This window comes from Vulpes vulpes, chromosome 5, assembly GCF_048418805.1.
Source record: "Vulpes vulpes isolate BD-2025 chromosome 5, VulVul3, whole genome shotgun sequence".
Classification (NCBI taxonomy): Eukaryota; Metazoa; Chordata; class Mammalia; order Carnivora; family Canidae; genus Vulpes; species Vulpes vulpes.
The window spans coordinates 102,584,764-102,608,011 of record NC_132784.1 but is presented as its reverse complement, the minus strand read 5'-3'; the positions used below and the strand labels follow the sequence as shown (position 1 = coordinate 102,608,011).

Here is a 23,248-nt window from a genome sequence, read left to right as displayed (position 1 = left end):
TTGAAGATACAGTCTACACAAAGGGCTCAAGTAATCAGATTCTCAAGGAAAAGGAATTTAATCTATGTGACCTGGAAACTAACTTGGATGAATATGATGGTATTCAAAATAATAGGAATACTTAGGAACACTCTAAGGAATACTAAGAGAAATTCAAATGTCACAAGCAGGGCTGAAGTAGAGTCTAACTCTACAAGGGAAAAGAAGAAAATTTGGTTGGTGGTTTGAGATGTAACAACAAAAAAATTCTTCTGGGCATTATGACCACCAACTTCGGGGCTTCTAATTAGCCTGACAAAGTGACAGTTCCACATTCTAGTTGAACAAATAATGTATCTAATGAAACTCAAAATCCCGATTTTTCTTTGAGCACAATGAACTACATCACTCACAGCTTTGGGGTATTTCAAAATTAACAAAGGATGACTTTCTCGCCTGTCTGATGTTTCCTGGTTAACAAATTCACTGGAAAACTGTCTTGCAGAGTAATTTAAGCAACACTTTAATCTTAAACCACAAAGGGAGGTGGAGTTGGAGGTATGTTGCCATGGTCCTATGGATGCTAATGTGAAGTGGAATCTTTTGTTTCTCAAAATGGTCAATAGCAATTAGTATTCAGTGGTGTCTTTTTATTCTGGTGCCCTTGACCCACCTTTGCCACCCCTTTCTATATTACTCCTATTATAAACTGTAACTGGGGATATCCTGGCTTCTTTTCCATTCTAATTAAAGTACTCTTACTGAACACGGGGACAATTTTTCATTTCATGAGGAACAATTATTAGAGCTAGGTGAGATCTGCCAATTGGGTTTCATGTAACTTTTGACAAATATTTGCACCAATTTTTGACTGCTGTATTCTCGCACCAGTGAAATGTTGGTGAGATTTTGGATTTACCTCAGAAAGGTAGAACCAAATGAGTCAGTGAAAGAGCAGAGGCAAATGTCATACTATCTTCAGCTTTTACTCAATAATATACTCTAAAATATTTTATTTTGTCATTGAGCTGAGAGGTAAGTGCTGGATTTTTTTTAAACAAAAATTTATTTTATATCTATGCTTTCTTCCTAGGGCTTTGTCTTAAATACTCCTCTGCTGCACTGGTAACAACCTTGAAAAAAACATCATCCTTTCTTGAGTTTGGGTCTATAATGCCTATAGCCATTGTTATGCATCTTATTTTTCTGTTTTTTCTCAGGAGACCTTTCTGAGAGCTTTCACAAAAAAGGGTGCCTTGACAAGTAAGAGAAAAAAAATCCTGATAAACAAAGATATAGAGAGACTGAGACAAAGAAGGACACAGTTTCTTCAAGTGTCTACTTCAAATAAACCTCCTCAAAATTTAAATGACATAATTATTTAAAAAAAAGAACCTCCAAAAATGTTTTACTTCCTTTTGAACATCCTAGCTCTAAGATTTCTCCGCCCTTCAAAGCAGTATCCAGACTGAGTTGGTTCTTTAGAATCCTGTGAGGCAGATGGGGAAGAGGCAGGTAAAGGAGGCTAGCCACACTCTGCCTCCAAAGAGGGTCAAGATTTTGGCTTGACTAGGTCACTATAAAAGGCATTCTTTAAAATAACAGGAGGAAGCTTACGTTTTGGACATAGGTTGCTGGATTCAAACTCTCACCTCAACAACTTAGTAGCTCTATGATCTTATGTAAATCACATATCATATCTGCTACAGTCCTAATATTTGTATCTCCCCAAAATTCATGTCGAAACCTAACACCCAGAGTAATGATATTAGGAGGTAGGAGCTGGGGAGGTGATTAGATCATTAGGATGGAGCCCTCATGAATGGAAGTAATCCTTTCAAAAAGAGGCCTTGCCCCCTTCCACGATGTGAAGACGCAAAAGAAGGTACCATCCATGAATCAGGAAGTGGACCCTTCCCAGGCACTGAACCTACTGGTGCCTTGATCATGATCTTCCCATCCTCCAGAACTGTGAGAAATAAATTTCTGTTTATTATAATCTATCCAGTTTATGACATTTTCTTATAGCTGCCCAAACAGACTAAAACTTTGTCAAAGCCTCCCTTTCCTTGACCCACCCCTCTTAACTCATGGGATTATTATGAGGATTAAATGCAATTATTTGTATGAAGCATTAAGTTCAGTGCCTGGCATACAATAAATACTTAAAATTGACTTTACCATTTTAACATGTTTATCTTTATTCATGAACATCTAGATGTTAGTATCCTTTACAAGGCAGTTAACAAAGTTACTAAAGTTGTCAATTTGTTAAAAACTCTTAATATAATAAAATCAAAATCTTTACCAAAACTTTGAACTTTGATCAACCTTCATTCATCCAAAAAATATTTATGGAGTTCTTTCTAGTTGCCAAGCATAATCCTAGTTCCTGGGCTAGAAAGATTTCTAGAACAGATATAGTGCATTCCCTCATGAAACTGTGGTTGCATTTTGTTGTTTCTTGTAATTGCATTTACTGCATGTTCTGGATCACACTTGGAAATCTCCAGGAAACACTGGAATGAATCAGGGCTACTCAGAGCTTGATTTTACTTTATTGGGTGAGGGGAGAGGGAGCTAATAAACTCACAATATGTGATTGTAAACAATAAAGTAAGACAACTATGTGAATGTTTTTAGGGTTGACTGTTAATTGTTATTTTGTTTTTAAGATTTTATTTATTTATTTGAGAGGACAGAGTGAGAGAGAGAGAGAGGGGGCACAAGCCTGAGGGAGGTGGACAGATGGAGAGGGAGAGGCAGACTCCCTGCTGAGCAAGGAGCCTGATGTGGGGCTCAATCCCAGGACCGCAGGGTCATGACCTGAGCCAAAGGCAGATGCTTCACAGACTGAGCCACCCAGGTGCCCCATCATTGATTTTGTAATCCTTTTGTACTTCTAATATTTATAGCTTGGAGACTACATAGTTAACAGGAAATAAAATGGATTTTTGAATCAAAATACACACCTTTGAGTTGGGACTGGCACTTCAGGCAATCGCAAGGTACTGTAAAAGTAATGCAATACCCACACCATTTAATTCAGAATATGAATTAAGAATTATAAGATCAAACAAGAAAATGTAGGTGCATTTAAATGTTAATTGTTATTGTTGTTATTATGTTTTGAAATGAAAATTTAAGAAATTTCTGAGTTAGCCAAAATATTATATTTCATATTATTTTAACATATGCTAATGCATTTAGTATAGTTTTCCAAGCTTTTGAAAATTTCTCTATCACCAGAGCATATCAATAAGCACTCCTCTCCTCACAGTGAAACTTTACTTGCATAAAATAAAGCAAAATAAACTTTACCTCCAGGCTACATGACTCCCCAGCCTAACCTTAATTCCTTTAATATGAAGTACGATGTGGTAAAAGCACAATCACTGAGTCAGTCAGGGATATGAGGATCTGAGTCAGGATCTGAGTCAATCAGGGATATCTGGTATCTCTAAACCTATATTTACCTATAAAATGGGGAAACAATACTACATAGAAGGATATTTTCAGTGTTACAAGATCATGTATGTGAAATAGTATCTAAATTGTTGAATATTAACTTACAAATGAAAAATATTTTTAAAAATATCTAGTCTTAGTGCCTTCTTAGCGCAGTAGGCAGTGCCTCAGTCTCATAAAAATATCTAGTCTTTTTGACTAAAATGTAATGAGATCCTCAATTTTATGGCTCAGCTGATTGATGAGGTAAAAATCGGTTACTAACCTGATCAAAATTAAGATGGCTGGGCAGTTTAAGCTATTTAATGGGTATCAGGCATGAGTTTTCTAAATACTGTAAATTTTTAAACTGTTCACAAAATAGTGTAGGATCAGATATTGTTCTTTTATCAATATGCTTGTTACTGCAAATACTGTATTCAGAGATCTCACTACAGAGACATCAAGGATGGGAAAGAAAATTACAAAGAGAAACAATTAAATCTTAATGTACGTTCCTTGTCCTCAAGTAGCTTTCAACAAATCATAAACATACAGATTTCCCAAACATATTTAATTTCTCTCATATATGCAATCTCTGCTGTGGTGTGGGCTATAGCATCATCAGTTGGATTGTTTTAGCCACTAGCTAGTTATAAACTGGGCTGGATTTGCCTATGGGGCAATTGTGGGGTTAACCCCAAAATACTGTCCTATTTCCATGAAAAAAAATTTTTTTAAATAATTGTTTTTAAAGATTTTATTTACTTATTCATGAGAGACACAGAGACATAGGCAAAGACATAGGCAGAGGAAGAAGCAGGCTTCCTACAGGGAACCCGATGCGAGACTCGATCCCAGGACCCTGGGATCATGATCTGAGCTTAAGGTAGACGCCCAACCACTGAACCACCCAGCCATCCCTATAACCACCAAGTTTCTTTGGTAATTACAAAATCACATTGTTTTTCAGGACATTAAGCAACTCAGTAACCTTCACTTAAGGAGAGATTTTGGAGTAAACTATGAGGTATTCATTGTATGAGTAACAGACATAGCAGAACCATGTGTCATATTGGGGGAAAGTTCAAGATCATAACAATAGAAAGCACTTAATAGCCTTTATAGTGTATATTTTACTGTATTATGTAAATATTATAAACTGGCTTAGCCCTCACAAAGCAACCCTATGAAGTATGTACTATTTTTATCCTTATTTTATTGATGAGAAAACTGAGACACAGAGAGGTTAAGGGACTTGTTCAACAACAAAAAGCATCAGGATTTGAACCCAAGTGATGGATCTTAACCAATGCACAGACATCTGTTCTATGATTTAGCTATCATAAACTCCAAATAAAAATATTTCAAGAAATTGGCAATAATCTATTTAAGTTGAACCTTTTTAAAGAGCTAACTAGACTTAAATAACTTTTTTTATGTAACTATTAGAGCACTTACGAGATTTTGCAAATTTAGTATTGCTTACCAAAGAAATTTTAAACAAATGCTAAAATTTGATTTCTGCAGAGCTAAACAAGCCCCATCTTAAAGTACGTGTTTTCTAACTACAAAAGTAATACATGTACATGATAGAAAACTTGAAAATTACCAAAGTATGAAACAATCATCCCTAATTATATTACCCAGAGACAGCCATTCATATACTATATGAATATATACTTATATACTAAGAGAGTAGCAAATGTCTACAATATTGAGGTCAGGACTATCTGATTTAATAAAAAGCTTATTGAAGATTTAAAATTTTTAGTTGAGGAAAATACACGAACAAGCATTTTAGAAACTAAGAAATGTTAAATGGCCAACAAGCCTGTTTTTAATACTTTTATCATAGTTTTTTGCTTTAATCTTTATATATCTAGCCCCCAATACTCCCATGAACTCCAGGCCCTTAGAGCCAACCACCTTCTAAAAATATAATGGACCCTGTTGGTGGAATGCATATTGGTACAGCCTTTGTGGAAAACAGTATGGAGGTTTCTTAAAAAATTAAAAATAGAAATACCATATGATCCAGTAATTCCACTATTGGGTATTTACCTGACGAAAATGAGAATGCTAATTTGAAAAATTATATTCACACTATTTTTACTGCAGCAAAGATTTAGAAGAACCCAAGTGTCCATCCATAGATGAGTAAATAATCCATAGATGGATGGAATATTAGCCATGAAAAAGAGTGAGATTTTCCCATTTGTGACAACATGAATGGACCTAAGGGGTATAATGCTAAATGAGATAAGTCAGAGAAAGACAAATGCTATATGATTTCACTCATAAGTGGACATTAAGAAACAAAACAAATGAATAAACAAAGAAAAAAGAGACAAGCAATAGACTTTCAAGTACAGAGAACAAACTGGTGGTTGCCAGAGGAAAGGTGAGTAGAAGCATAGGTGAAATAGATAAAGGGGCCTAAAAGGTACAGACTTTCAGTTATAAAATAAGTAAGTCAGAGAGATGAAAAGTACAGCATAAGGAATGTAACTGATAACATTGCAATAATGTTATTTGCTGACAAATGATGCCAATACTTATGGTGAGCTGAATAATGTATAGAATTGTGTTGTATGCCCTAAACTAATATAACACTGTGTATTATTTATATATACAATATAATCGATACATATAGGCATTTCAGAACCAGCCAAGTTCTTGGTCCATAAAATATCAGCCTTGTTAAGTGAATATTCCATATCTGTAAAAATATCGCCCACAATTATTTTGTAAAGTCGTATTACCAAAAAATGCATACAATGGCATAGAATTTTCACCACATATTGTAAAACGAACAAAGTTTACTAAATAATTTATTTAATGTATTTAGCGTAATCATTTCAAATTTCAAAAAATTATGCATAAATATATTTGTAGAGAAGAAAGACAGGAGAGATAGTCTATAATAGTATATGAATGGCTGTCTCTGGGTAATATAATTAGGGATGATTGTTTCATACTTTGGTAATTTTCAAGTTTTCTATCATGTACATGTATTACTTCTGTAGTTAGAAAACACATACTTTAAGATGGGGCTTGTTTAGCTCTGCAGAAATCAAATTTTAGCATTTGTTTAATATTTCTTTGGTAAGCAATACTAAATTTGCAAAATCTCGTAAGTGCTCTAATAGTTACGTAAAAAAAATTAAAAATAAGTTTTCTGTTTTCAAGTATTTTTATTGCTATTACTTTGGTGTTATAGGGAAAAGCCATGGCTAGGCTTAAGTTTAAGATTCAAGTTGATGTTGAGATATGAGTTACAGTCTTGGAACCAACAGATATGTGAGGCCATAGGTTGCCATTTATTATCATATACTCCAGACATGTTGCTTGACCTTTCTAACCTCAGTTTGCACGTCCGTGGGATGGGGCTTTGAGAGAAATAAGTGATAAAACGAATGTATATTAAAGTAGTATTTCTGATCTAATTTGATATTACTATATTGGTACTCTCCAAACAATCTTTTATGTTAAAAATTATTCATTTTCAGGAAATTGAGTCTTTCTTTGTAAATGGAAAATATAGTCTGGATCCTAATAATTATGGGGTCATAGGGGAAAGAAACTTTTCTGCAGATCTTGTCTTCTACCAACAACTCCATCTATCCATCCATCCATTCATTCATCCATCCATGTTTATAGGACAACTTGTGCAAATGAAGCACTGTGCTGGGCACTACAGTATCCTCTTACATAACTTTGTTTCCTTCATAAAATTCCTCTCAGATTCTGTGTATTTCTTGAAAAATTATTGATCTGGCATTTTTATTGATCCATATGATCGTTTTGAATCAACTGTATAGCCAATCTGAATAACACTGATGAACTCCAATATGTAGCAGGCTAAAAGTAAGATTCTTCATGAATTTTTAGCAACTTCCCTTGAGGAAAAGAAAATCGGAGTTTCGTTGTGATCTACTCTGGTCAGAATCCACAAGGAGTGTTTAGCTTAAGTATAAGGCTTCATATTTTTGAAGATATGTTATCAAACTAAACACATCCAAGTCAGGTACCAAGGCTAGATAAGGGTTGAGGAATACTGGCGTCTAGTTGGAGGAAGCAGAGATGTTTAACCCAAAATGGAGAAGTTTAGTCAAGGAGAAGACCAGCATTTAAATATGCCTGCATTTCTATCCCATGATGCTAGTAGAGGCTTGTTCTTGGAAATTAGTACAACCAAGACAAGGACCTATAGAGTACAGTGTTAGCATGACCAACCATATGCACCCACTGTCCCTGATAGCCCCAATTTATACCAGCTGCAGCTCAATTAACCCTGTGAACTATATAGAGTACCCTATTTCACTCTTGGAGGTCCCCAGGTGGGCAAAAGATTATATTCACCCTAAGTCTTGTAGATGTGATACAGTGTTTCATTCTATATCAGAAGGAATTTACCAACAACAAGAACTGTCCAATAGTGTAATGAGGCAACATACAAAGCAACTATTTTCCTTTCACTGGTAATGAAGACACAAAGGCCTAAGTGTCACCTGCCTAGGATGTTTTAGGCAAGAATCCCTTAACTGGTGGTGGCGTTATAAGCTACCTGCACTCCAGAGTTGATATACTCTTGTTTTATTTTTAATATTCTATGGTCAAAGGTAAATTCCATGGCATACATATTGATAACACTTATAATTCTTTAAATATATTTTTCTTACATGGAGACCTCACCATTTGGAATTTCATTGAATTTCTGTGGGCTTGACTAATTTCTGAGAATTAGCAAATTCACAAAAGTAGTTCCTTGTAGATCATAAGGAAATAGAGGTCCTGCTGTGATAAATAAGACCAGGAAAGAACTGTTGAGGAATATGAGTTGGACAGGGGCGCCTGGGTGGCTCAGTCAGTTACGCATCGACCTTAGGCTCAGGTCATGATCTCGGGGCACTACGATCACCCCCAAGTTGGGCTCCCTGCTCAGCGGGGAGGTTGTTTCTCCCTCTCTGCCTGTCTCTCCATCCTGCTTGTGCACTCTCTCTCGCTTACTCTCTCTCAAATAAATAAATAAAATCTTAAAAAAAAAAAAGAATGTGAATTGGACAGAACATAAATCCAATCTTTACTAAAACTAATCTATTTACTATTGTAAATGGTTTGTTTTTATGCTTATTTGACAAACTTAATTTTTTAGAGATTATTTATTTGAGAGAGAGAGAGAGAGAAAAAAAAAGTGTGTGTGTGAGCGTTGGGAGGGGTAGAGGAAGAGGGAAAAACTCTCAAGCACACTCCATGCTGAGCAAGGACCCCCACATGGAGCTCAGGCCCAGGACCCTGAGGTGATGACCTGAGCCAAAATCAAGAGTCAGTTGCTTAACCAACTGAGCCACCCAGGCACCCCAATTAATATAATATTTATTTTCTAGTATCAGTCCCCTACTATAACATCCTGTTCTGCAGTATAGAATTCAGAGCACTGTCTTTGAATTTAAAGTCCCAGTTCAAGTCCTCACTCTGCTAGTAACCACTTCTGTGATTTGAGAGAAAATATTTAACCTCTCTGAGCTTCCGATTCTTTATCTATATTGCAGAGAGATAACACTGCAATTTATAGTGTAATTCTTAGGATTAGAAATAATTATGTTAAAAAAAGAACACCCTAGCACAAAGTATGTGTTCAAAAACTTAGATATTATGAGAGACTGTTTTGCAAACATTAAATCTATTTTAACCTACTTGCCACTATTTAATGCTGCTCTATTTGTACATCCTTGTGCTCAAGGTTGACTGTCCATTTGTTAGCACATCTGCATATTCCTCATAATTAATATCTTTTTTAATGACATATGGTTTAGTGACTGGAAATTGAGTCTTGCCTTCTGTTTTCAATTTGTTTATGACTCAACGACTCAATGTATGTGTCTGAACTTTAATTTTCCATTCTGGAAACTAGAATTTAAAATCCTTGCTCATATGTAGCTATTTCAGAAAATGAGAGGAAATGTGTAATCCAAGGATTTTGAGTATGTGCCAGGCTGTTCAGCGGTGCAGCCAGGATGCATATAGATAAAGGGCCATGGTTTCTCTTGCGTTAACAGGGAAATCTAAGTGAGGATGCCAGCAATCTACCCTCTGAAGGGGGGTGGGTAGGGGTGGGTAGTTTGGGCTAGGCTGGAGTCGGATTCCAAGTGAAGCCAGGAAGAAGCAGCACATAGGCTTGGAATGAGTGTGAGCATAGTTGATGGAATCCTAGGTCCTGGAATCAGGCTGAGGACATGACCACCCCTCAGGAACTGTCTCACATGGCCCCCATGGCAGTGCCCCTTCAAGGCCTGTGCCTCTGAAAGACAAGGTCCAGTGCACATTTGGATGTGAGTTTTTGGCTTCTGAACCCCCTGAAACACTTCTACCTCTTTTATGCTGGGTACACATTCTGTGGTGTTACAGTTATTCAAGTCATGTCTTATCTCTCTGCTAAATATAAGGTAGATGGTCTAAACCCCTCTTTCCCTTTGCTCTACCCCTTTCCTTTCCCCCAGTAAAGAATCTTGAGCAGAATGACATTTGATCTATTTTGTGACAGATTTGAATTTAATACAATATATCATAGACTTCTTCAATATCTTAATGTAATATTTGATTCCAGTATTTTATTTTATTTATTTTTTATAAAAATTTATTTATTTATTAGAGAGAGTGTCCACATACAAACAAGGGGAGGGGTAGAAGGAGAGGATGAGAGAGACAATCTCCAGCAGACTCCCCACGGAGCATGGAGCTGGACTAGGTCTCATAACCCTGAGATCATGACTTGAGCTGAAGTCAAGAGTCAGTCACTTAACCAACTGAACCACCCACGCATCCCTATTCCAGTATTTTAAATACACGCACGTACACACAAAAACACACTGCAGTAGTAACAAGTTGGTGGGCTATCCTGAGAAATGGGTGCCTATGAGAAGTGTACTGAATTCATTTTCTCCCCCAAAATTTCCTCTTTTGGCCACTACAGCCTTGGTAGTCACCAGTCACATGGAAAAATGGAAAAAAAAAAAAAGTCTCTGTTTTTGCTTTTTAGAGCCCCCCTCTGGGATCTATCAGTTTGTAAGGGGCCAAAGTTTAGGGCATTGTTTGTTTGTTTGTTTGTTTTTAGAGAAGAATCCATAAGTGCACATCATTTAAAAGTTTAATAAAATCACATATTTAAAAGATCATAGCATCTAGACTAGTCCGATCTGTGATTTAATTTATGGCTTAATGTGTTGTATTCAGTTTGCCTTCCAAAAAAGGTTAAATTTGAAATTTTATTAAAAACTCTCTTCCTTTGGATTTATAGATTGGGGTAGCTGTTTTATCCACTTGCCGTGTAGAATTAGTATTTACTGGACAAGATGTGTTGATTCAGGAGGTTGTCTGTGGAGTGCTTGCCCCGTGAGGGTCATATTAAACTCGAGAGAAGCTTTTTGAGCAACATAGCATCTTGGAGACAATATATCAAGCTGATAGATACACGGCTCTTCTGTTAAGAAACCAGGGGTGAAATTATGGCTGGCTCCCAGTTATTGCTTTGGTGCTAAGGAGCCTCTAAGGAATAGGTCTAGGATAAAAGGGGTTAACCAGAGGGGAAAGAAAGGTTTCCAGAATTCACTGTTACTAGAAGCATGCAAAATGAATAGTTACGTGTAAATAATTTCAGATGATCACTCTGTCTGGAAATATTTTGCAATTTTATATAATCAGAGTGTGACCAATTTAATGGGACACATTTTTTTTTTTTGTATCTCTCAGAAGAGAATCCAAGATATACTATATTATTATTATGGAGCCCACTTTGGGGCACTCCTCCCTTCTTTCTTAATAGCATGGTCATGCAGTTTTAAACACATGAATGGATTTTTGTGTATATATTTAAAACTCCAGTTTTTTCATGTTGGTGGCTTATCAGTACTGATTTTTCTTCCAAATCTGGATTGTTGATGACATTATATTCCTTGACATAGAAAAGTTAGATAAGAAAATAGTCAAATGAGGGGAATGACTTTTTATGTTCTACATCATATACACAATTTTGTACTTTACTTTTTGTCCGTGCCCTTTCGATATCTGCTCACATATTATGAATCAGTTAAACAACATATAGCAGGTAAGAAATACTCATTGTCAAAACTATATGTGCTCACAGATAAATGATCAATTAGCAAGTCCGTAGCAGTGGATTATGGGATAAGTGGCCCTGGACAGCCATCCTACTGCATCCTGGGCGTGTCACACACCTAATGAGTGAGGGGACAATTTCATACCATTTCATCTCTCCCAGAGCATCTGGTTCATCCTCACACTTCAGCACTGACCTGATATACCTTTGCTTTTATTTTGCTCACTGAGACAATGGAGATCATCAGAAGAGATCCTTGCTGTCTTTCCATCATGAAATCTACCTCTCTCTGTGTCAGCAGGCTCTGAATTCCCTTCTGCGCACTAGGTTGACCACTACTCTGTGCAACAGCCATGGTGCCCCAGCTTGCCAGTCTCTCTCCCACACAAGGAATTGGAATCGTAGGCAGTTAATCTTCCTTCTGCTCCATTATCATTTCCCCAAATGTCTTCCAGATCTTTCCAATAGGTGTGCATACATTATAACGTCTCCCAGTTCCTAGCACACCTTCTTTTAATACCAGAAGCTTCTCTAAATGCTGCCCCATTTTCTACTCCCCACTAGAACAAAATCCTTCAAGAAGTTGCCTGTGCTCACGCTCCCCTCATTCCCTTCCCAATCATTCCAGTCCCAATGTTGTGCCCGCTGCTACCCTGCGTCTCTTCTTGGCAACACCACCAAACACCCCTACTTGGCCAAATGCAAACTATAATTCTTGGTCTCTTTCCTTAGACTTTTGACATGTGACAGCACATTTGACAAGAGTTGATCAGTCCTTCCTTTTTGATGTTCTTTTTTGGCTTGACTTCCAGGCTGTACATTTTCTAGGTTTTTGTTCTCATTCACTGACCCTCCTTTATGCCTCCTTTGCTGTAGAAGATCCCTCCTGACCTCAGAAATGTTGGTGGACCTCATGGCTCAGTTCCCAGACATCTTCTATGCTTACTCCATCTACACTCACCCCCTGGATTATTTCATCAAATCTCAGCTATTAAGTACCACACATACCATCATCCACAGCTCTTATCCAGACTCATACCTGCAGCTTCTTCCTTGATGCTCCTCCTGGAGATGTGTGTCCTCTTCAGTGTAACATGGACAAAGAATTCCCGACATCCCCACCACCACCACCACCACCCCATAACTGATCTCTCCTCTCAGTGTTCCCCAGCTCAGCAATGGCACCATCATTCACCTGGGCGGTTAGGTTAAACACACTGACATCATCTTTAACTCCTTTATTTTCTCTTAGCAAAATACTTTCCACTCACTTGAGCAGCAGAATATACCACCACCTCTGCTGCTATTGCTCAAATCCGTGCTATTGTCACCTTTTACCTGGATATCTACCATAGGTGATTTCCCTAGGTCTACTCTTGCCCCTATTCCTCCATTAGCATAGAGCAGCCTTTATAGGTTCCACATGACACCATGTCCTTTATTAAAACCCAGAAATGGCCTCCAAATCTGTTTCAAAGAGAATCCAGAGCCCTTAGTATATTTTCAAGGCCTAGAACTAGAACAGATCTCAAGAGATCTAGACCCTGTCTGTCCCTCCAACCTCTTTTCTTTTCCTCCTCTTTGGCCTGTGTCAGCCACACTGGCCTCTCCACTGCTCTCGAACACAACAGGTGCTTCCTCTTCTCGTTGCCCTTGCACCTACTGCCTCCCTAGCTGGATTGCCCTTCCTCCAGACATTCTCATGACCACTGAGGTCTCTGCTCAAATGTCATCTATGACATATTCTTCCTAGGGCTTTCCTGTCCAGTTTCAATTGTTACATAATAATAAAATTGCATGCTTCTTTTCACTTGCTCTTCTCTTACCCTGGTTTATTTTCCTCCTAAGCTTATCTGTCTAGTATGATCTTAGATACCTGTTTGCTTAACACTTGCTCTCACTGTTTACATGTAAGTTCCACAGGGTCAGGGGCCATGTCTGTTTTACTCAGTGCTGTTAGCCCTCCACACAAAGAATACTACTTTGTGCAGAGTAGAAGCTCAATAAATGTTTATTGGATAAATTAGTGGATTATTGATGAACTCAAAACCCTTACGACAGATTGATGAAACCTGTAATGTAATTCGCCCATTCTCATCACTGACCATTCATTAGCTTCATAGTTCACAGGCAGGTTCTCCTGTGGGGGAAGGAATGTAAAACTCGCACACTACATAAAGCTATGTATAAAAAGAAGTTGAAAAAGAACCCTGATAGTTGTTTTCATAATTTTGGTCCCTTCTCCTTCTTCTCCAATGACCTCTAGGAATCTTTGGCCATTAGAAACTTCTATTACAATAATTACAGTGTTCCTAAAAACTTACATTATAGTAGCACTAAATTATGCTATGGGAAGTTCAGATCAGTCCAACACAATAATAATAATAGTAATAATAATAGTAATAATAATAATAATAATAACAGCAGCAATAACAACTAATAATTACCAAGACCCAAAATAAGGTGCTTTATTTACATTGTCTGATCTTCACAACAATTCTCAAAAGAAAGCTATCCCCATTCTAAAGATAAGAAACATAGGCTCAAAGCCATTAGGTGATTACCCTAAATTCACAGAGCTTTGCTTAATTTTCTTTTAAGTTTCAGGCTAGCTTTGGAACAAATTTCAATAGGATAGGCTCATTCGAGTTATACCTGTTGGAAAAATTAATTTAATAACCAGAGTCATCTTGTCATATTTTAAATTAGAATATTCTGGTTTTAGTTTTGTTCATTCCTGTTGGACCTTGTAGAACTATTCAAAAAGAGTTCCTTGATAGATTATATCAGGCAGATAATCTGAATTCAGGAAAAATTGGCCAGAGATTTAACTAGACTAGAAAAAGCAAGATGTATGTTTCAACTTGCAACATATTTGAATAAGGTCAACTGATGGTATAAATCATTTGAGGAAAGAACTTTAGTTTTTATATTTTCATAGATGATAATCAAGTCTGGAATGTGCTATTTTCACCCAATCATGTATAGTTATCATAGTAGAAAAATACAATTGTAATAAATGGTCCTCAAAAAAAAAAAAGCCAGTTGTATTCAAGAGTAGTGTGATTAAGTGTGGCAATGGGTGATATAGATGGGAGAAATAAAAGACCTGGACTCCTTCACTGTTTGATTGCTTGATTGCTGAGCAAGAGTTAAATTAAAAACGTACTTTGGTATCTGGTTCACTAAGTTCCCTACATATTTTCAATTAGATAAACAGAAGTACAGGTGGGAATGTGGTACATATTCATTTGTCTTGCTGTTTGGGGGCTGGCTTTTAAGATTGAAATACTAATGTAATTGTGTTGAAATGAACAATAAGGAAGTACAGTAGTTCAGGAATGAAAATGTTAAATTAAATGGACCATGTTTAACATTGTTGTTGGTCCTGAGGAACAGTTTTTCCAGTATATGGAGCATTTCGATTCCATCCAGCATATGTTCTCCACAGTTTTCTCTGCTCTAATTCATCTGTGTTTTTCGACAGCTCCAGATGGCGTGCTGCCTCCGAGGCTTTCATCTGCCACTCCAACCAGTCTTCAGGTTGTCTGGTCTACACCAGCTCGTAACAACGCTCCCGGCTCTCCCAGATACCAGCTCCAGATGAGGCCTGGCCACTCCACCCATGGATTTCTAGAGTGAGCATCCTACTTTGTCCATCCTCCTAACTGTCCCCTGGATTACACAATGTGGATATACTTTACTTTGTCTTAATTTTTGAATAGGTCAGTTCTTACTTGCAACAAATAAAGGCTGCCTTTTAGAAGTTCAAACAAACAAACAAGAACACCCTAGGAGATAATTATTTGCTTTGCAAAAATATCTGTTTTTCATTTATATAGCATTATATAAGATTTCTTCCCCCTTAACTTTTCATGAACATATGTGCTGCATAAAGCAAGCATATACCTAAACTGAAAAAAAGAATGCTGTCTGAACTGTAGAAACAAAATTATAATACCTGGTCTATAAATTCTATGTGGTAATCAGTCTCAAGAGTAGACTCGAATTTTCTCAATACTACTAGGATTTACATCTCATATAAATGCAGTAGGGCAAACCCTCAGCCAAATGGCTCCTTATTTTAAGAGAGATCTCCTGTAACAACAGAAAATCACAGTGCTTATCTGTATGTTGACATTCCCTGAAAATTCTTTGCAACAAGATTTTACTTGTGTATTTGTTTTAAATTTCTTTGAGTATCTAAAGCTTCCTAGTTAACATTTCTTTCCTATGTAGGTTATTTTCCAGTCCTTCTGCATCGTTAAGCTATGAAGTGAGAGATCTCCAACCGTACACAGAATATGAGTTTCGGTTGGTTGCCTCCAATGGATTTGGCAGTGCACCTAGTTCTTGGATTCTATTCGTGACCACAGAGGACAGTAAGTGGTCTGAATGATATACCGCCAAATGTTGTCTACATTAGGGACTATTAAATGTCTTCAGTTTTTCCAAAACAGAGACATAAGCCTCCCCTATTTTCTTGATAGTTAGTGATAATAATCTTTTCTAGGGCAAGGGTAGTCAGACTCTGCAGAAAAAGACAAAAAGTGTAGGCTTGAGGGATTTGGAGGGTGAGGACCTCAGAAGAAAAATCACTCGGGAAGAAGTAATTCACAATAAATTATGACATGGCCCCATTCTATCCTTTGGAGTACATCTAGGTGTCCTGTAAGATGAAAGTTATCATCTCCCACTCAGTGTACTCTGCTTTGGAGGAGTTCTGCAGGCAGAGGGACATGAAATTGGGGTCTTACTTCATGAGGATGCTTACCATCTCCTTATATGTTTTCCTGGAAACAGAGTCCATTATACTATTAGTCACACCTGAAAGACAGAATTCAGAATAGAGAAGTATACATAATCTGATAACAGTGATTCTGCACTATCACAAAGAGGAGATTGGGATTGCCTTATTCATTCAAGAGACTTTTCTAGTTTTTCATGGAAGAGTCACATGTATGTTCTATATATAACTAGGTTATATATAGAAAATGAATACATGGCTATACTACTTAGTTTTATATAAATTACCTCTATAAAAGCATATATATGGAAGTATAATTTTTTTTTTAAGGAAAGTTTCAAATTAAATCAAGTTCTATGGAGTGAATGAGGACACTGCATCTTTGAACAATAAGGTTTTTAGGGTTAATCTTGTCAAGTCTTTTAATCAGAGGCTCCTTTGAAGATGTGGCTCTGTTGGCCAATTGCCATTCTGGCTCTATATCCAATGAGCACCTGAGTGACTTTCAAAAGGCTAGATATTAATCAAAAGACATGGTATTTGAAACATTATCAATTGTATATTAAATAGATTCTTTTATTTCTGTAATACCCTTAATTATATTATTTTAGTGAGGAAAAGACATCAAATGAGATAGAATCAGAACTATTTACCTTCCCTAAAGCTTACTTTATTTTTTAGAAAGGCCATTATGAACAATAATATATAATACTTCATCCATTTCTCTCAATTTGTAATTACTCCCTGGGAGCAAGTTAGGTACTTTGCAAGGGCACATCTAGTCCTTTTGGTCTCTTGGGTACCATTTAGTAAATTATCAGCACAGTGCAATAAACGACACCCAGGACCCAGAAAGCATTAACGCACTACACAATGCACCTACACCCCTTTTAAGGGGAATATCACACATGCTCTGGGGAATCTGACAGCATAGTCACCAACTGTATACAGATTTATGAACCATAGAGCTCACACTCAAAATAGATTTTTTTAAAGAAATTAAAAAAAAAAAACAACTGAAAATAGACTTTCAGTTGTCCTTCTTAGGTATAGAATATTTGATGGTGCTCAATAAAGGGTAACTAAAAATAATTAATCAGTCCACTATAGAGGTGATGGCTCCTTAGAATGCCACATTGGAAGAGGAGGGAAATGGACTCCTTTTTTAGAACCTATAATTTCTATTCCCACAGAGGAAGGGCAACACTTGGATTTCCTCAGTGGTGATTCTCTTGTCTAGAGGCCATGATCTTCTATCTACAGGCAGGAAGTTATCACATAAATAAAGTATAAAACATTGCAAAGTACCAGTCAGCATAGCATGCTTTGTTGAGCAAACTTCTGCCTTATCTTACCATAAAACAAGTCTTACAAAGTCTATGTGGTCAGAATTTTCATGCACATAGACATTGCCCTCTTTTTGAGTTTTAGGGCCTGGGTTTGAAATGAATAGTATTAACCTATTATCTCCTTTAAGAATTGGTAACACATGACTGTATAGCAAGTATTAACCCAAGAAACCCAGCCATCATTTTTATTAAAATCCTTTCCTTCTTCTTCTGCTTCATGTGCACACTGCAAAGTCATATACATTATGAAAGAGCCAAAGGTGGGCCATTTGTACCCTAAGTTAAGTGACCAGTGCCTGCTTACCCCGACACATAACGGCAGTGCACTCTATATTTTGGGTGTCAGTGGAGATGGATGCCATCTCTGAAAGGATGTGCAATTGAGTTGACAAAGAGTGAGAGATTGGCATTGGGCACAAGCAGTTTTTCTGTCAAGGCTTCAAAGCATTGCTTATGAAACCACCCATGGTGACAGCTCCATGCCAGAATCACACTTCATACTTGATCCTGACCAGCACCACCCATTTGCCCAAGTGCAATTTCTAATGTAAAAATTCTACATATCATCTTACAGAATAAAATAGAGAAGTCACCTCATGCCCACATTTAAATTTCATACCATCAATAGGCACCTTTCTGTATCAGCCAAAGCCTCGAAACTTTCTTGTGCCATAAAAGGTCACCAAGAGCAGTATTTTTAGCGTGATGTAGCAAGACTGTGATTTTCATCAAGCCTGTGACATGGCTGAAACCAGAAAGAGATACCTAGGCAGGAAATGAACTGTACACAGAGAAACAAATGCTTGGGTGCAAAGAGAAATTCTCATGGACAGAGAAAGGATGTGAAGAATTTTAATAGATTTTTTCAAATAATTTGTCATTTATATCAGAGTGCCACCAATATCCAGTTCCATGCATTTTTAAAAATCTAGTGTGCTGATGCCAAATAATAATAATGCACATTTCCTATGAATATTTTAAATCCTGTTAAATGTGTGTTAATAAAAGATGTTTGTTCCAGCCAACTTGGTCAGTGTAGTGTTCGACTATTTGCAACCAGATAAATACAAACAGCTCATGGTTTTCGTTGTGTGTGTGTATGTGTGTGTAGGTGTTCTGGTGCTTTATTTTATTTTATTTATTTATTTATTTATTTATTTATTTATTTATTATTTATTTATTTATTATTTTGCATGCTGCTGGGAGTCCAAGCACCTGGCATATCTGCAGTTTGAAAAAATACATTAGGATTGTGTTAGACATGGATGCATGTGATTGATAACATGAAGATACTTGCCAAAGCACTGAAGTTTTTGGTATTTTTTAACCTGCAATAACCGTCACTGTTGATTATATTATTACTCCTTTTCTCTTGTGTGTTCGCAATTGTTTTCTGTGTAGTATATGCATGTAGAAATTGTAGGTGGCTGGAAGGGTAAGTCTTGTAACTTTAGCATGTGGACATGTACTTTGACCTACTAAAATCCTGTCCTGGGTAAAATATAAGGTAACCCACTTTTCTTTAAAAATGTGATTCTCTATACCAACAAAAGTCAGATAATCTGTTTTTCTCAAAGTTTTCTGGGTAACAGGATTGAAATATGCAATATCTATATTTCAGTCATTTTAACAGTGAACATTTATGGCACACACAGCAATCAGCTCAACTTAATGAAAATGAGATTGTTTTTTAAAAATCGCTCCTCTCCTTCCAAAACAAAAACTCAAATTGGTTCTAGAGTAGACCATTGAGTTATCATGTTGTTTTAAATGACTTTAAAAATTTGATCATTTTACTAAATTTGAAGTTAAATACTCCACATATATATTTTTAACCACTAATCTAAGAGGCATTATTAAATAAAAATTGTGGGATTTGAACGTTTTATTCTTTAGATTTACTTAGACAATTTTTCATGGCTCATTATTTTGCTAACAAACTGTTCACAAGTTTTGCCTGGAGTATGCTAGAACTTAGGGCTATGTATCCTATCATCTAGACAGTACTTTAAGTTTATTCATTATGTTAGACCTTGTTATTTTTCCCTACACATACAATTGCACCAGAGTTAAGGATGAAGCAATGAGGGATACTATTTTAGTATTTGGATGCTGCTTTACTTTTTCTGTTAGCATTTTTGAGTATCTTCTCCTCAACCCCCTCATTCATCTCTGAGATTCTCATAACAGTTTACAAAGGAACAGAGGTTCTTCTGAAGTGAGACAGAGAGACATTGCAATGTTAGTCAAAATCTGTATCTAACAGAACACACGTCTTCCTTGTTTGTAGTCTGGAAAAATCTGCTCATTCATCAGACCTCAGCCCAAATGTCACCTCCTTTGTGAAGCCTTCCCTTCTCATTGCTACTGTAGAGTTTTGATTTGTATCGTCCTCCATCAGTATCTGCTTCTGAACTGCAACTTCTCAGGATCTAAGGCTCTGTCTCATTTATCTTTGTATTATTGTCTCCCCTTATCTGCCATTTTGAGTTATGGGTGTTAATCTCTTACTGTGCCTAATTTATAAACTATCATAGGTATGTATGTATCAGAAAAACATAGTGAGTATAGAGTTCAACACGATCTGCAGCTTCAGGTACCCACTAAGAGTCTTGAAATGAATCCCCTGCAGATAAGGGGGGATGACTGTATATCTAGTGCCTGGTGGAGGATCTGATATAGAACAGGTGCCCAAACATTATCAATTGAAGTATTGATTAAGAAGACTTTTATATAAGCAAATCCATGAAAACCCCACCAAGCAAACCTTGACTGGGTACCTGCCCTGTACCAGAGACTTGAAGAGACATCAAAGTTACAAGGATGAGGAACACCCTGTTCTTTCCTTGAATCACCCATTTTCTGGCAAGGGGAACATAGAGTGAAACCATATTTAGAGTATAGAGAACTAAGGCTTCTATGAGAGCAAGCCCAGAGGCCAATTGTTTCCCTCAACATGGGATGTCAGGAAAGCTTTTCCTGAGGAGAAGACCAGGAGAAGGAATAGGGAATGATTTATTTGGAGTTCACTTTAATATCAGATTTCAAATTGATTTCCTCACAGTTGGTCCAGAAGAAGCAATTGCTGTTGGGCTGCCCACTGATGCAGGAGACCTGGGGCGGGTGGCTTGCGGGGTGTCCTACCAATGGTTTCAGCTTCAGTCTGAGATAAGATCGGTGAGGATGAGAGGCAAATGTGAGAAAGAAATCCCAAAAGCAGTTTTCATTCTCTCCCTTGGCCAGAGGCAGACTGCTGGCTGTCCCTCTGATTCAACATTGACTGTCTTGACCAAGATAATGAGTGTTCTAATTAGAGAGGCGTCTGTTAGCCCAAAATCATGTCTAGTTCAAAATGAAGTGGGGAGGGGTATGTAGGAAGAAGAGTCCCAGAAGGAAAACACTTTTTCTTATTCTCAAAACCTGTAATAAGAGTAAACACTCTGAGCCTTGTGACAGGGAGAAGTAAAACTGCAGTATGAAATGAGATTAATTGACCAAGATAATTCCAGAGTAGAATTTTCTAGATCATTTAATAAATATGTTTGTGCTCTTACAAGTATTTATATTTTGAAATTAATATTGCATTGGCCAGAATCTTTTTATTAGTGTGTTTTGGAATTTGAAGTCTCATTCTGCACCTTAAAAAAATGTTCTTGGGACACCCAGGTGGCTCTGCGGTCAGGCGTCTGCCTTCAGCTCAGGTCGTGATCCCAGGGTACTGGCCCTGCTTCTCCCTCTACCTGTCTCTCTGTCTCTCTGTCTCTCTCTCTCTCTCTCTCTGTATCCCATGAATAAATAAATCTTTAAAAAAAATGTTCTCTGTTAGAGAATTATAGGAACATTTTAAAATTAGAATGAAGCATATTTACATCAGTAGATACAATTTTATTTAATGAAGAACTACAACCTACAAGTTTCAGTAGTGCTGCACAATTATTTTGCTTTCTCCATTCTAAATAGACATCCTAGTAGCTTTAAATATTAACTTCCAAATACTAACATATTTATCCTTTCAAACAGTGATTATAGGTATCTTACTTTATCCATAACAGAAGATCCATGATGAAAGGTAAATGATGTAAACTACCAATTTAGAGAGTAAAATGTCTCCATATGCACACCGCTACATACTTTATTTTCTGTTGCATGGATCCCATCCCCCAAATTCTTGTTTTCCTGGACTTATTAAAGCAAATATTTATTATTATTTTTACATTCTTATTTTTATATCCTAAGGTCCAAAGCTAAAAGCAACTAACAGAAACTCCTTTGAAAGGATGGATTGTTTAATGGAAAGTTCCATCCACCCGGCCTCAAACACCCCTGAGTAATTGGATCTCTTTCCGCCAAGTAAGGCAGATTGTTCTTCCGAACCTGGAACCCCCAGTTCTTTCAGGAATTTTTTTTTCTACTTTCATGAATTCTCACGTCGATACTTTTAATTTTTTGTCCCAAACTTTCAAGGAAGAATCCACAGCCATTCACTGCACCATATACCCCAGTTCTAGAAGTCAAAGCATTCTTCCTCAACTATGTTCTGCTCTCTTATGGGAAAAATGCAGAAAGAGTTTCCCCGTATTGGTTCTCCTGCTTGGAGACCATCAAATGATATCCTTTCAATTTCAACAAGCTTCTAGTCTTCAAAACCTACTTTTATCAAAGGACAACGCCTGTCTACACAGCCCACTTCCTGTCTTATTAGTGGTCAAGAAGTTCATTTTTGTGCAAAACAAGCATCCCCATTTTTAATACTTGTTTCTGGATACAACTATGGTACCCTCTTCATCATCACGAGATTAGTATTTCTTTACCTTTATTTTATTGGTCCTATTTCGTTGAAGTCTTTTATTATGAGCTGTCAAAAATCCTTTCGGGAAGGAGTTGGGTGGGGTATAAATAATAAATTGATAAAAGAACTCATGATTAAAGGGAAGATAGAATCCATCACTCTTCTGCTAACATACCAGTGGCGAATTTCAAAAGGCTACATTTACAATTAGTGTGTAATATATTGCTCTATATAATTATACATCCATATATTTGCCAGCTTGATTTTGAAGTCGTTGGCAAGTTCAGGGGATATTCATGTGTGGAGTTAATATTACTGAAAAGAGCGTTGAAACGGAGTTTTTAATTAGAATGGCAAAATGTTGCTTTAGGGCAGTAATGAGACCATATCAGGAAAACTGAGCAATCGTGGGTCTCTAATAGCAAACAAGTGTAGGAGATCTGAGAAAACCACTGAAAGTCATACACGCGTGGCAGGTAGGAGTCATCCAGAGTATTTATTCCTGTGCACACACACACACACACACAGGCATGTGCATGTGCACGCACACCCTTCCAGTACGCACACCTGACTCTGAAAATAAATAAGCAGACCCCTCCGTTAACGATTTTATTACTCTCTTTTAGGCCGGGGCTGAACTTTTGAAGCTGATGAGCAAAATAGTTTCCCATAAAAGATAATTTCATTTGCCAAAGTGAAACTACTTTCCGTTATTAATGCTGTAATGAAATGGCCTGAAATATGAATCAGGCATCTGAACAGGAAGGATGCTCCTGTTCCCAGCTCCAGGAGGGAGTTCTCTAAACAATTACACCCAC

General features: G+C 37.0%; 1 protein-coding gene across 1 annotated transcript in view; it reads left to right on the top strand.

Annotated features, from left to right (window-relative positions):
* The window catches only part of USH2A (usherin), a 684,230-nt gene that overhangs the window by 422,935 nt on the left and 238,047 nt on the right, over positions 1-23,248 (top strand). The window contains exons 39-40 of the mRNA XM_025991680.2: positions 15,033-15,183; positions 15,785-15,927. Coding sequence (XP_025847465.2) covers positions 15,033-15,183; positions 15,785-15,927 — 294 coding nt within the window. The remainder of the gene's footprint in view (positions 1-15,032; positions 15,184-15,784; positions 15,928-23,248) is intronic.